The 13924-nt window shown below is 30.9% G+C and overlaps 4 protein-coding genes across 8 annotated transcripts; 2 read left to right on the top strand and 2 right to left on the bottom strand.

Moving 5' to 3' along the window:
• Nucleotides 1-523: 523 nt before the first annotated feature.
• Nucleotides 524-4627, bottom strand: LOC117608443 (uncharacterized). 4 transcript variants are annotated; one of them, XM_034333578.2, is made up of 6 exons: nt 4474-4627; nt 4124-4366; nt 3427-3650; nt 2673-2955; nt 2146-2332; nt 524-2083 (listed from the first exon to the last, which is right to left on the bottom strand). In XM_034333578.2, the coding sequence occupies exons 2-6, from the start codon at nt 4351-4353 to the stop codon at nt 524-526; spliced, it is 2484 nt and encodes an 827-aa protein (XP_034189469.2). In that variant the 5' UTR covers nt 4354-4366; nt 4474-4627. The 4 variants fall into 4 exon arrangements, with proteins under 4 accessions (XP_034189469.2, XP_076547490.1, XP_034189470.2 ...); XM_076691375.1 differs by lacking the exon at nt 4474-4627 and having other exon boundaries at nt 4124-4444; XM_034333579.2 differs by lacking the exons at nt 4124-4366; nt 4474-4627 and having other exon boundaries at nt 2673-3018; nt 3427-3567.
• Nucleotides 4628-4766: 139 nt separating this feature from the next.
• On the top strand, nt 4767-6478 carry Pdxk (pyridoxal kinase). 2 transcript variants are annotated; one of them, XM_034333610.2, is made up of 7 exons: nt 4767-5153; nt 5271-5370; nt 5460-5603; nt 5682-5802; nt 5877-6019; nt 6085-6264; nt 6339-6478. In XM_034333610.2, exons 1-7 carry the CDS (start codon nt 5130-5132, stop codon nt 6449-6451), a joined length of 825 nt encoding a protein of 274 aa, XP_034189501.1. In that variant the 5' UTR covers nt 4767-5129; the 3' UTR covers nt 6452-6478. The 2 variants fall into 2 exon arrangements, with proteins under 2 accessions (XP_034189501.1, XP_034189500.1); XM_034333609.2 differs by having other exon boundaries at nt 4770-5104.
• A 265-nt stretch (nt 6479-6743) lies between these two features.
• RpIII128 (RNA polymerase III subunit RpIII128) lies at nt 6744-11524 on the bottom strand. Its single transcript, XM_034333558.2, has 15 exons — nt 11104-11524; nt 10869-11023; nt 10623-10799; nt 10259-10550; nt 10028-10185; nt 9858-9963; nt 9598-9783; nt 9413-9526; nt 9141-9341; nt 8781-9058; nt 8563-8702; nt 7649-8488; nt 7414-7578; nt 7208-7338; nt 6744-7127 (listed from the first exon to the last, which is right to left on the bottom strand). Exons 1-15 carry the CDS (start codon nt 11179-11181, stop codon nt 6744-6746), a joined length of 3405 nt encoding a protein of 1134 aa, XP_034189449.1. The 5' UTR covers nt 11182-11524.
• A 76-nt stretch (nt 11525-11600) lies between these two features.
• Nucleotides 11601-13818, top strand: LOC117608446 (isovaleryl-CoA dehydrogenase, mitochondrial). The gene is made up of 8 exons (XM_034333595.2): nt 11601-11876; nt 12093-12182; nt 12259-12480; nt 12549-12876; nt 12954-13047; nt 13138-13228; nt 13303-13471; nt 13538-13818. The coding sequence occupies exons 1-8, from the start codon at nt 11736-11738 to the stop codon at nt 13669-13671; spliced, it is 1269 nt and encodes a 422-aa protein (XP_034189486.2). The 5' UTR covers nt 11601-11735; the 3' UTR covers nt 13672-13818.
• The last annotated feature ends 106 nt before the right edge of the window (nt 13819-13924 follow it).

Here is a 13924-nt window from a genome sequence, read left to right as displayed (position 1 = left end):
TTAAAAGATATACTCAACAATTTAACATATAGGTATCAAATGTAAAATAACTTCTATAAAATATATTTTGATTCTTAAGGTCGACTTTCCGATACGGAGGTCTGATACTTTGAATATTGATATATCATAAATATTTTTTCTTACAAAGATGCCTTACTATTCTTTGATATGTGAAAACAATATATCCTCTTTCTTCTACAAACTATGCGATAACAATGTTGTGTATTTAAAAGTTTTTAAGTAAAAAAAAAACTACAAATACATTGGCACACATTAAAATACATCGTAACATATTGCCTTTGTATAATCAAGTCTTGAAATATAGTACAGCTATGTACACATTGCTTCATACTTTTCACCTATCTAAGGTAATGTTATTTTTAAATTAATATTTATATGAAAAATCGCATTTAAAGCTAAGCAAGTTAATCTACGCGGCACGATAAATAACAAATTCTTAATAGACGATTGTGCAAAAATATGCTTTCCTCAATATGACTAGACACACAATAAAAAATCAGTTTCATTGGTTTTTCGTTAACTGGCATTTCATTAGTGAAGGTAATAATTTCTCTTTGCAACACGATGTGTCGTTAGTACTTTTGCAACAATTACGGGTAAACATTCTTTGCAATCGTTGTAACGTTTTCAAACAAATAACAACACAGCAAGATCCACAACCATCGGGCTCTTGCCACAACTGACTTTCACAAAAGCATTCTCCTGGTAAACAATTTACAAAATCATCTACCATTTTTAATGACACGTTCCTTGTATCAACATCTGTAGTTGTATTATTTGAGCAATTTTGGCAGTTTTGCAAATCATTGCATTTACAATCGTCACATTTGCATATGTCTGCGTCAGCAGTAATCTTTTGTAAAACATTTCTACATTTTTTCTGCTTTGTACTATCTTCTTTTTGTTTATCACCAACACCCTCCTGGCAATGTGTCACTTCAGTACGTGCAGTAATGTTTTCAACATCTACTAGATTAACGTTATCTAATTGTTGTAACGATTGCAACTGATTTTCTATTTGCAAAGGATAAGGTTCTGGTTCAACTAAATCGACTAACGAATGAACCGCTGTTGGAAAAGCATTCAATTCTGACCAGGACTGTCTCCTTAAAGAAGATGGAGTTGCCAATGCCATAACGTTTACCCAAGGAGATGGTATTTCCTCCTCGGATGCTATAGCTAATTCAATAGCTTCTGATTGTGTTGTTGCAACATTTGAATTCAATGAATGCTCAACTTCATTAAGAGACCCGGTTCGTAATGTATTACTGATAAATGGTAAATTTTCTATCTCACTATCGAAAAGTTGAGTCTCGCTAGAGGAACTAATTATATCCGATACATGACTAGTAATAGAATTGGCATTAAACGAAGTCGCGTTACTGCTTTCCACAGCCGAGTTTAGATTTACTCCATTAGTATTATACGCTTTCTGAGTAGTAATCGAACGATTTCTGTACTGCTGTACATCGCTTGTAAAATCTGTTCCTTCTGAAATATGAGCAATTGCATTTTGTAAGCCATCTTGTATAATTTTTTGTTCCAAACTTATCGAGTTCGATTTTATTACATTGTTTAGTTTATTATCTTGACCTTTTGTTGAACAGTTCGAAGCGTACTCTTGATTTTGATTCTGCTGCAAATCTGAATCATTAACCTCGTCGAATATTTTAAATTTATCATAATTTTCATTGTTATTAAAATTATCAATCGTATTCTCAGTAAAATTATCTAAAATAATATTTCCTGACGCAATAAGAGCAACTTTTGTAGACTTATTAGAATTTTCTCTATTTTTATTAATGATGTTGTAATCAAGCTCTTTGTTTGATGTATTCTGATGTAAAATATTTATCACATCACTTGTAGACGTCAACTGATTATTTGCATTTTTGGTGGGTAAATAAGTTATGCTTTCTTTATTTTGTATACTACTAGAAGATAATGGTATAATAGCATAAGATGGCACATTTCTAGAAGTTATTTCATCAACATCGATTTTTGACTTTAATATATCGCTGTTTCTTTGGTTTCCGCTTTCATCATAGTTGCCTTCATGTTTCTGTAATAAAATAATGTAACATAATGGAAACGTCTAAAAATTATACAAACATTTTTACATACCGTTTCATCATTATTAGTTGCTCTCTTATGAGTTTTCAAGTGACTTTTTAAACTATGAGGAGTAGTGAAAGACCGTTTGCAGTTTTCAAAAGTACATACATAAGGTCGTTCTCCTGTATGCGTTCTTTTATGTGTTTTTAAATGATGTGACGCTGTAAAAGCTTTACCGCATCCTTTTTCTCTACATCTAAAAAGGAAATATATAATTTTATATGCGTAGAAAAATGATACAGTTCTATACAACTTATTGCGCATATTGTACTTTATATAATTTATTTCGATAGATACATGAGAATTAAAGAATTTTCTAATTCAACTAGATTTAAAACATTAGTGTTTGTAGTGTCTACTCACTTATCTTTTAATGTTATGCACGTACTTAATATTTATTGGTATCTTTAATCCACTTTAAATATGTATTGTGACTAACATTTTAATAATAGAAAAAAAAGAATGCAAAACCAAAGCAAAATTAATTTATCAAACCAGGTACGAGAATTAGTAATTAAAAATACCAAAAAACATACTTGTAAGGTCTTTCTTGAGTATGAGTACGTATATGTTTCTTGAGATCACTTAGAGTAGTGAAGAATTTAACACATCCAGTCTCTTCGCAATTAAATGTGTTGCCACTATGAAGTCTTTGGTGAGCTCTCAGTCTGTAAAGGGTATTGAATGCTTTTTGACAACCTTTGTGATTGCATTCAAACGGTTTTACTTTTGTGTGTACCCTAATATGAATCTTTAGGCTGTACGACGTGAGGAAGGCCTTGCCACAACTTGGTTCTGCACATTTAAATCGATACTCGCCTGAAAGTTTTGAGAATTCCCTCCACATAAAAAGTTTGCTGGGCTACCTATTGCTCGCAGTATCTGAAAGCCATGCAGGTCAAAGCGTACCCTTTATACCAGCAGTGATGATATAATGAATAATGTGTGTACATAAAAGTTTGTAAAGCATGAGCAGGTTCTATACGTTTTTACTTATTAAAAACATTAAATATTTTATATGCTTACCTTGTTTCCTTCAAATTTAGCAAGCAGAAAAAATATACACATATCAATTAGTACAATGTGTTACATTGATTTATGTAAGCATAACATGCAAAGCTCATAGTATTGCAATTGTATTACCCAAACAGAACAATAACTATTAAACAAGGTAATATTATGCTTCATTAAAAAATACAAAATAAAACTTTTAATGTGTATTGTTATGTAACTAGGATTTTAATTATTAGTAACATATTAAAAATATAATATAATACATAAAAATTTTACCTTTGTGAGTTTTCATATGAGTACGTAAATTTCCAACTGTACTGTATGTTCTATTGCAGCCTTCATATTCACAAGTATAACGACCAATATGCTTCTGACTTGTATCTAGAACTGTATTTTCAATTTTAATAGCTTTATGCGAAGATTCAATTTGTAATACATCATCTTGATCAGAATGAATGTGTGTGTAAATTTCATGAGGGCTAATTGTACGATGTACTGACCTATAATAACAAATATATTAATTATAATTGAGTTTTTACATATATATAACTTATCTGTTTAATCAATAACTATTAAATCAAAATATCATATGCCAAATATAGGCTACAAAAGTATTTTTCAAAACTGTAATAATATACTTTCACTAAACATTCAAGAAAAATATAATCACATGTATGTATAGCAGAGAAATATTGCACAATTAAGAAACAACTAAAAAACCGTTTACAAAACAATGAATTCTCTAATATTTATTCAGTAACCTGATATATAACATAACACCTGGTATTAAGGGTCTAATTTCAAAATGCGTTATATCCTTATAAGGGTAGGATACAAAATACTACTCAATCCATAAACGAATAGGTTATGCGCAATTTTTATTTTTTCGTTTGATAATTTAAAAAAATAATTCATTATAAAAAGGATTCTTGTTGTGCTAAAGGAAAAAGATAGAAGATTTAAATGATCTTACTCCGTAGTGTTGTTATTAGATAGTCTTTCGTTGATAGGAGTATCGTCATCTGAATAGTTTTCATAGTCAAACACAATACTTGGTTCGTAAACCTTCCCAAAATTTGTTAAGTCTAAGCTATCATCCAGGCAATCCTGGAGATCATGTGTCACAAGAATGTTATCAAAATTTCCCTCAATATCGTCGGCATTTTCGATGTCTTGAAATTTTTCACCTTCCCACGTCGCCATACTTTTTCTGGCTCTACAAACAAATCACGAGATAATACGAATGAAGATGCACCACCGGGTAGATCATTTTTTGAAGTACTCGATCGGTATATTATCTCTTCTTATCATCAATCGCATTACCTACTGGCGAAAACTTGCTTTACAGATATTTGTCAAACCCTAATATTCATACGCGCTGCACTTGTATTGTAATTAACAATCTCATTAATTAATTGGAAAACATTTCTCCGGTGAAAAAATACCGCAGATCACCAGAGTCCATAACTGCGACGCGCAGGTTGGAAGATGGTGGGGGAACGCAGCGAGCTCTCTGCTAATCGCTTTCCACTTCGTTTGGGAGTATCGCCAATCAGAGCGAAGATGCGTACTAGAGAAGCGCGAAGAACGAAAACTGGTCTTTTCGCAGTTATGGACTCTGGTGAACTACGGTATATAAAAAAAGATTTCTTATCACTTGACAGTCTAGATAAAAAATGCATTACTAACGAAGTTCTATGATACCGCTTTTGTTGATGAGAGAGATAATAGAAAACACCGTTTGCTTTTGATGTAACCTGTACAAAGTAGTATATAAGAATGCTTGAAGGGGGTGCACCATATAGTATTTTATAAATCGTGTATTTTGCATGTGTCTGTGTGTACGCATCAGCTAATGAATATGTACTCCAAAAGGACACCACGAATTCTTTCGTTACAAAGTCATGTAGTGTCTGGTTACGTTGGTAATAAAAGTGCAACATTTCCTTTACAGGTATATAACATGTTAATAATATGAAATGAATTATTCTCTATGCATAATGGTAGGCTGCTTATGATATCACTGATTAAACTTTCTTATCTTTACTAGTCACTATTGTATTTTATAATTACCTCAAGTCACAAGTATTACAGTACATAAAAGAACATCATTTTTTTAGTTACTGGGCTTTGAGGTAGATGCAATTAATTCTGTTCAATTATCCAATCATACTGGATATAAGGTTTTTAAAGGTCAAGTATTAAATGATAAAGATTTAGGTAAGATGAGATGTTTTTAAAAACATATATCAAATTTTTTTCATGGAAGTTAATTATAAACTTACTTAATACCTGTGATTATGTTTCAGAGGATATAATAGATGGATTAGTACAAAATAACTTAGAGAATTATACATATTTACTCACAGGATATGTTGGATCTGCTTCATTTTTGAAAAAAGTAGCAGAAGTTGTCCATACATTAAAACGAAAAAATCCTGAACTTATATATGGTAAATAAATATATAAAATTCGAAATATATTAATTAGACAAAATAATTTAATATTAAACATCGATTTTTAAATGCAAGTATGCGATCCTGTTATGGGAGATAATGGGAAAATGTATGTTCCTGAAGCACTAAAGAAAATTTATATAGAAGAGATAGTACCATTGGCAGATATTGTAATTCCAAATCAATTTGAATTAGAGTAAGTTAGTACTCTTATTTTAGGCACAAATATGCTTGACTTATGTCTAATTTTTGGAAAACTAATTCTTTTAGACTTTTAAGTAACACAAAGATTAATACAATGTCTGACTTACAAAATGCTGTAAAAAAATTACATGAAATTGGTCCTAAAACAGTAGCTGTTTCATCAACAGAACTTGGTGATAAATTGACAGCAATATTTAGTACAATTAAAGGTAATAAAGAAATAATACTGCTTCTCAAAATAAACACAGTATATCAAAATTCATTATCATTTCAGATAAGAAGTTAATAAAAATAGACATTCCGAAAATACCAATTAGTTTCACTGGTTCTGGAGATCTCTTTGCTGCCTTATTTTTAGCTCACACATATTTGCAGGATGACATGAAAACTGCCATTGAAAAGACTGTAAATTCTCTATATAATGTTCTACTTGAAACTTATAACTATTCTCAAGGTACTAGTTTTTGGTATTTTAATATTTTATAAAAAAAAATATTTTAAAAAATAACACTTATCAACATTTATTAGCATGTCAAGACAAGGAGTCACAGCCTGCAAGAAGGATCGAATTGCGTTTAATACAAAGCAAACATTTCATTGAAAATCCAAAGATTAAATTACTTGCCGAACCTCTTTCATAAATAAGCGAAACTGACAATAGAATGATAACTATAAATGATTGTTGTAGATTAAAATATAAAATAACTTGTTTAACTGATACTCCAATTCATATATGTGTATATATGTATGTACGTATAGTTGATAATTAATTCATTTTAAGGACCACTATTTTCATGTCTTCCAATACAAAAAGTTACTAAATATGTTTTAATAAATAATGGGACATATCAGAGATATATGTAGACTACTTTTGACGTTTCCTTTCCTTTATGTTAGAAAAACGTTAAAAGAATATTATCACATTGTATAAAATTACTCACAATAATTTTTCAAAGTTAGACGAGGTACGATATTCATAGACTGGAGTTCTTGAAAAAGTAATTTGCAAGCATAAGGCATAGAAATCGTAGAAACACATGAACTAGAACGACAACTGTGACACCAACCGCTATACGCCATCAAACCACATTTGTTGCATATATCAATATCAAATGCATCACTGGATATCATAAGTCTTTCTATCAACATCATACTAGCACCGTATCCGATTAAACAATCTCGTTCCATTTCACCTAATCGTAAACCTCCTTCTTTGGCACGACCTTCCGTTGGTTGACGTGTTAATACAGCTCTTGGCCCTCGAGAACGGGCATGCATTTTATCTTGCACCATGTGTTTTAATTTTTGATAATATACCTATGGTTATATAATTAAATATATCAGTAGAATAACGTAAAATGGAATTGATATACGAATATAAAAATACTCTGACTTACCGGACCAGAGTAAATATATGCTTGTAATGGTTCTCCAGTAATACCGGAATAAAATAAATCTTTGCCCAAATAATTATAACCATGCTTTATCAATTCTTCGCAAACGTCTTCCACTTTCGAACCTCCAAATGCTAAATAAAAGTCATTTTTATGAAGTGTTGTTACGCCAAATATTATGAAGAAAAAAAATGAATGTATAAATATACCTGTGCCATAGTGAAATTCTCCTTTTATAACGCCAGCTTTTCCTGCAAGTAATTCTATCAGTTTTCCAACTGTCATACGTGAAGGAAAACCGTGCGGATTCATGATCATGTCAGGACAGATCCCATAATCGTTAAATGGCATATCTTCTTGTTCCACGATTAATCCTATATACATAGATGGAGAAATGATGAAACATGTTTATGAGATTAAGTAACGAAAAATTAAAATACATACCGGTCACACCCTTTTGTCCGTGACGACTGCTAAATTTGTCGCCTATCTCAGGCCTTCGAGTTTGTCTTAATAATAATTTAATTAAAAATGCATCTTCCGCGTTACTAGAAATCATAACTTTTTCAACGTATGCAGGAACAGGACCTTTAAAAACAACTGGAACATCTTTATATTCTGTTTGCGTCTGAACATTGCCAGAATTCACTGGTCCAATATTTGCAGAAGGTGATGATTTATTTACCATCACCTTTCGGTTTTCCACCATTTCTCCAGGTGCAGCAATTCCATCGCTATCGATAACATCGTGTTTCCAAACAGATTTTTTCGTATTTGAATCAATCAAAGGACCCATTATTCGATCATACGTTTGATTAGCATATCTTTTTAATGTACATTTTGCATTTCGATAAATTAAACATCGTCCGTATCCTCTATCAATCGAGGCTTTATTTAAAATGAGAGCATCTTCAATATCGTAGCCGCTATAAGACATAACAGCTACTATTGCATTTTGACCGGCAGGTAATTTATCGAAATTGGTCAGCTCTATTGTTCTAGATTTCACCATAGGTGCTTGAGGATATACTAGATTATACATCAATGTATCGATACGATTGCGTTGATTGTAACCGATAGTTCCCATTGCTTGTTTCCCCATAGCGCATTGATAAGTATTCCTTGGACTTTGATTGTGATGTGGGTAGGGTACTAATCCCGCACAAACTCCAAGTAACGTAAATGGTTCGATTTCTAAATGAGTTGTCTTTTCATTGATATGCGATTCATTAAATGCGATGGAGCTATCGTTTTCTTCATTTACATCCAAGTACTCAATTAAACCTGTTAATGGTACAATGCTAGTGGTAGATACACGTGAACAAGATTCGATTAAACGTATTTTCAAATGTACTAACCATCGTGTAAAAAATCTTCGAAACATCTTACCCCTTGTTCAAGTAATTTTATATGTTCCTCTTGTATAAGCGGTTCGCCATTTTGTACAATAATATATGGTCTGCACAATCGTCCTCCATCAGAACTAATTTGAATACATCTAAAAACAAATTAAATGTCAAAAATATTATACAGAATTATAATATTGTATGCAATATAATTTTTATGCAAATATTACCTATGTTGATGTTGGGTGTATATAGAAACAAAGCCATTTATGAGACCTTTTCTGCGCAGTAGTCTAAACACATTAACCAACCTCTGGTAGTTTTTTACGATACCCAAAATATTACCATTTAGGAAAACCATGTAAACGTCTTTATTATTAATTTCTTCTCCACCGAGGATATTAACATTTTCTACTCCCAAATTAAATGCTAATCTTATAATTGGCTCTTCATCAATTTCTGTAGTAATATGTGTCATAAGAGCCAAATTTTTTACTAAACCACAACCCTATCAAAATGTTTATAGAAATGTTAATTACTTTAAATAACGTGGTAATCTGTATAGATAACTTAGTTGCAACAGTACTAACTTCTCCTTCAGGAGTATCACTAGGGCATAACATTCCCCATTGTGATGGCTGTAACGATCGAGGACCAGATACTTTTCTTGTTTTCTCAAATTGGGAATTAACTCGCGTCATCATACCAAGTGCCGAAATATAAGAAAGTCTAGATAATACTTGAGTGACTCCATGACGTTCCATTTTAAATCGTTTAATAGTCCAATTACCCTATAGATATAGGACAATGTTTACGTAAACTTTTATTTTATTTTAAATAATTAATTGTATTCATTACTTACAGACGATATAGCAAAAGCCAATCCATTGGTAATTTGATCCTGTCTCATGTGTTTTACAATATCAAACTGTGCAGCTTTAATTTTTGGTATATTTTTGTCTGCAATTTGCTTTAACTGCAAATACAATATTTAAAATTATCACCCTATTAATAGAAATTATCTGTTACTATTATGTATTACTTTACCTCCCAGTTAAATCTTTTAAATAAATCTTCAAACATCAAAGACAATAATGAACCAGCCAGTTCTAAACGTTTATTACCATAATAATCTCTATCATCTACCAGTTTTCCATCACACTGTGCTTTCATGACTTTACGAATCATTAAAGCAATGTAAGTTGCTTTCATTTTAAAATTAAAATCTACAACCTGTAACATGTAATTATATATTAATATCTAGTTTAACATTATGCTATAGTAGCAAATATTTCTAAGCTACTAACAGGAACGTGTGACAAAACGTTGGTTGCTAATATATCTTTCATTTCATCTGTAACACTAGATTTTATAACTGAGAATCTTTTCTGTTTCCTTTTATTACTCAGAAATCTGAAACAGCATATTTAATTAATACCAATTCATATTAGCCAATTGTTAATTAATATATTATTACCTTAATGCTTGATTTTGAGCAAACACATTTAATACATGACATTCCTCTAAACTAGGTGCGAATTTTTTCATAAATTCTTCTTCTGTACCAATAAGTTGCATAATTTCCTGATCACTTACAATTCCCATTGCTTTAAATATTATTGTTACAGGTATATCCTTACAACATAAGAAGTAAAAAAATATACTTAAGAATATTTCATAAAATTATTTATATACAAAAATCACTTACATCTTGAAAAATATTATGTCTCATATAATATCGTCCACCTTTGCCGATAATATTAGTTTTCGTTTTTCTTTCATGAGTGGAACTGTTACAAGAAGCAACAATACATCCTTTATTATCTTCTTCTAAAATGATTCTGTTTCTAAGCATTTGTTCCTGTATTAGTATTACTTTTTCCTGCCCATTTATTACAAAATAACCACCAGGATCATGTGGACATTCATTCATTTTTGCTAATTCAAAATGTGATTTACCAGTCAGTACACAATTTGAACTTCTCAACATAATGGGCATTCTGCAAAATAAGATTAAATTAATTTCTATTTCTTAATACTTGATATTTAAATATATCTTTTAAGGCTTATACCTTCCAATTAATAAATTATTTCTAATTATTGGCTGATGACCTCTTATATATTCAATGTCAACTGTAATTGGAGCAGAATAATTTAAATCTCTTAAACGACATTCGTGTGGAGTAGTTGGACGTGTTACATTAAAGCCTTCTTCAACATCAGGTGAACCCACATGAACATTTAAGTATCTACAATACATGATATATATTAAAAATAAAGTGATAAAGTATGCTAACATTTAAAATAAGAATACTTACTTTACATAAAATAAAGGATCAGCATCACTAAGTACCTTCTCATTTGCTTTTACAATTTTCTTTATTTCTATATTTATAAAATAATTAAAGGAATCAATATGTTGCTTTACTAGACCTTTCCCTTTAAGGAAAGCAGGTACAAGTTTCCATTTATCCTGTAATAACAATATTATGATTAATATTGTGATCTGATTACAAATTTATTAGGCACACATCAATTTCAACCTTTTCATACCTTTATATGTTTTACTACTTTATTATATTTTTGTTCTGATTTAATACCATCATGGATATTAATTTTCATTTCACCCATTTTGGTCAGATTATAATACAAAAAATGAGAACCGATCAAAAGTTCACTATTTACATTTTCTTAACCTTAAAGTCGTATTAACACAATACCTTTGGGTTAATTTTATAAATGTGATGAAATTGAAACGAATAACATGATATTTAAACTATACAAGTACAAAATTACTGTACATATACTTAAAAGATTAATACAAAACCGATTACAATATGCAACTTTGTTTTGGATGCGGCAACGTTTATATTTTATACGCTACGGAATAGATGGTATATATTTTGATAATGAATTATATTATATATAAAACGTTACAAGTACTTTATAGATATTAGGTATTATATATTTATATATTTCGCATACATATTTTAGACCTACTTATAAATAATTGAATATTATCTATATGTATATACACGAAAATACTTTGGTAGTATGATAGCGCTGATTGAAGAAAAGATAATTATCATGTTTACAAAAAAGTGCACAAAAGTTCACTGTACATACATGGAATCTGAATATTGTACATACGTGAGTACAATTCTGAAATAATACAATTTGAAACTATGAAATTTTTCATTCGTAATTGTGCATCAGCAATTTTTTGTAATTACTTGAGATCAAGCAACAAACTGAATGTAAGATACGCTTCGCAATATTACAAGATAGATGATAATATTTCCGGATTAAACGATGAACAAAAACAGGTTAGTAAATTTAAACATCTGGATCATCGAACGAACATTATCAAAGTTAATTATTCAATAATCGATACATATTAATTTTTAAAAATAGATTATCGAATGATAAAGAATGAATTATCTTTCTTTTTACAGTTGTATCTTTTCTGTTAAAATGCGGTTTTACACGAATTAATTACAAATAATAATAATAATGAAAATATATTATTTTTTTTATACTAGCTTCGGCAATTGGTGTTTAACTTTTCACAAAAAGAACTTGCTCCAAATGCCGCCGAGATTGATAGAAAGAACAATTTTGACGAACTTCGGGTAAGTAACGAAAAATTCAAAAAAAGCATAAGATATTTCTTCAATTATGTGTAAATATTTAAGAGTATATTTTTAGGCATTTTGGAAAAAACTTGGAGAATTGGGTTTCTTAGGAATAACAGTGAAACCAGAATATGGTGGTACAGGTGGTACGTATTTAGATCACGTTATTATAATGGAAGAATTAAGCAGAGCATCAGGGGCTATAGCGCTTAGTTATGGCGCGCATTCGAATTTATGCGTTAATCAAATTCACAGAAATGGGACAGAAGAACAAAAGCAGAAGTATTTACCTAAGGTATATATGAATTATATAATACATAAACCTGATAACATGTGTAATATGTATATTTAATTTTCGCATAGCTATGCAGCGGAGATCATATTGGAGCGCTTGCTATGTCGGAATCGACATCCGGATCTGATGTAGTTTCTATGAAATTAAGAGCTGAGAAAAGGGGAGATTATTACGTTTTAAATGGTCACAAATTTTGGATCACGAACGGTCCTGATGCAGATGTTCTTGTCGTTTATGCGAGAACGGATCCGCATGCGAGCAAATTACAGCATGGTGTTACCGCATTCATTGTTGAACGTGGTTTCGACGGTTTTAGTACAGCTCAAAAATTAGATAAACTTGGTATGCGAGGTTCCAATACTGCTGAACTTGTATTTGAGGACTGCAAAGTTCCTGGTAATTTATCTTCTGTTCCATTTAACTCTAGTTTTTATTACCAAACTATATTGTACAAAGATTATTATTAATTGCAGTTACAAATATTCTCGGAGAAGTGAACAAAGGTATATATGTGCTCTTTAGTGGTTTAGATTTGGAACGATTGATATTATCGGCAGGTCCTTTGGGGTAAGATCCTTTACATTAGGTTTGGTAACATTAGAGAAACCGTACTTTATCATTTTTAATTATAGAAGTTTTCAATTCATTGTATGTTAGGATTCTTCAGGCTTGTTGCGACGTGGCATTCGATTACGCGCATACCAGGAAACAATTCGGGAAACGTATAGCAGAATTTCAATTGATACAAGTATAAGCTTCGAATATTTCCTTATTATTTGATGCTTAAACAGTCAAGATATTCAAATACCATTAATGTTTCAGGCGAAAATGGCAAATATGTATACGCATCTAAATGCTTGCAGGAGTTACTTATACTCCGTAGCAAGATCCTGCGACGCTGGTCATATCAATCGAAAGGACTGTGCCGCTGTAATACTCTACATTGCCGAATGTGCTACAAAAGCTGCATTAGATGCAATTCAAATACTAGGTAAATTATTTTTAGCTCAAGATTATCAGTTGTAAATACTTGTCCGAATTTATACAATTTTTCCAGGTGGAAATGGCTTTATAAATGATTACCCTACTGGAAGACTTTTAAGAGACGCTAAATTGTACGAAATTGGTGCTGGCACTAGTGAGATTCGTCGAATGGTAATCAGTAGAGTGATTACCGAGGAGTATTCATGAAGAAAAATCTTTCCACATTCCAAGGATCTTCGTGAATCGACTTGTTAACTTGTTAAAAGTGACGTACATGCATCAAGTTGTTATGATATCAATTTTTATAACTATTTTTTCAAACTGAGCATAAATAAAAAAACTTTTCACATTGTATAGTCGAAGGATCAACAGGTCGCAAATTGGCAATTAATAGGTCACTTGTATTGCCAATTTGCATACTGGTCAGATGGCGTGTGATGTATACACACTTTCTTAGGAT

The sequence above is a fragment of the Osmia lignaria genome, chromosome 2 (genome assembly GCF_051020975.1).
Source record: "Osmia lignaria lignaria isolate PbOS001 chromosome 2, iyOsmLign1, whole genome shotgun sequence".
NCBI lineage: Eukaryota > Metazoa > Arthropoda > Insecta > Hymenoptera > Megachilidae > Osmia > Osmia lignaria.
Note: the sequence above shows the minus strand (reverse complement) of the source record. Positions and strands in the feature narration are given on the sequence as shown.

What these genes read in the sequence shown, in the direction of transcription:
- LOC117608443 (XM_034333578.2), bottom strand. Translation starts at nt 4,353, where the DNA reads ATGGCGACGTGGGAAGGTGAAAAATTTCAAGACATCGAAAATGCCGAC. An exon ending in TCATATGAAAACTCACAAAG is followed by an intron (nt 2,956 to 3,426) that starts GTAAAATTTTTA and finishes CAAAACTTTCAG; the next exon opens with GCGAGTATCGATTTAAATGT. An exon ending in CAACTAATAATGATGAAACG is followed by an intron (nt 2,084 to 2,145) that starts GTATGTAAAAAT and finishes ATTTTATTACAG; the next exon opens with AAACATGAAGGCAACTATGA.
- Pdxk (XM_034333609.2), top strand. Translation starts at nt 5,006, where the DNA reads ATGAATATGTACTCCAAAAGGACACCACGAATTCTTTCGTTACAAAGT. An exon ending in AATATTTAGTACAATTAAAG is followed by an intron (nt 6,020 to 6,084) that starts GTAATAAAGAAA and finishes TTATCATTTCAG; the next exon opens with ATAAGAAGTTAATAAAAATA. An exon ending in AACTTATAACTATTCTCAAG is followed by an intron (nt 6,265 to 6,338) that starts GTACTAGTTTTT and finishes AACATTTATTAG; the next exon opens with CATGTCAAGACAAGGAGTCA.
- RpIII128 (XM_034333558.2), bottom strand. Translation starts at nt 11,181, where the DNA reads ATGGGTGAAATGAAAATTAATATCCATGATGGTATTAAATCAGAACAA. An exon ending in TGGCTTTTGCTATATCGTCT is followed by an intron (nt 9,342 to 9,412) that starts GTAAGTAATGAA and finishes CTATATCTATAG; the next exon opens with GGTAATTGGACTATTAAACG. An exon ending in CATATATTTACTCTGGTCCG is followed by an intron (nt 7,128 to 7,207) that starts GTAAGTCAGAGT and finishes ATATAACCATAG; the next exon opens with GTATATTATCAAAAATTAAA.
- LOC117608446 (XM_034333595.2), top strand. Translation starts at nt 11,736, where the DNA reads ATGAAATTTTTCATTCGTAATTGTGCATCAGCAATTTTTTGTAATTAC. An exon ending in TAAACGATGAACAAAAACAG is followed by an intron (nt 11,877 to 12,092) that starts GTTAGTAAATTT and finishes TTTTTATACTAG; the next exon opens with CTTCGGCAATTGGTGTTTAA. An exon ending in ACAATTTTGACGAACTTCGG is followed by an intron (nt 12,183 to 12,258) that starts GTAAGTAACGAA and finishes GTATATTTTTAG; the next exon opens with GCATTTTGGAAAAAACTTGG.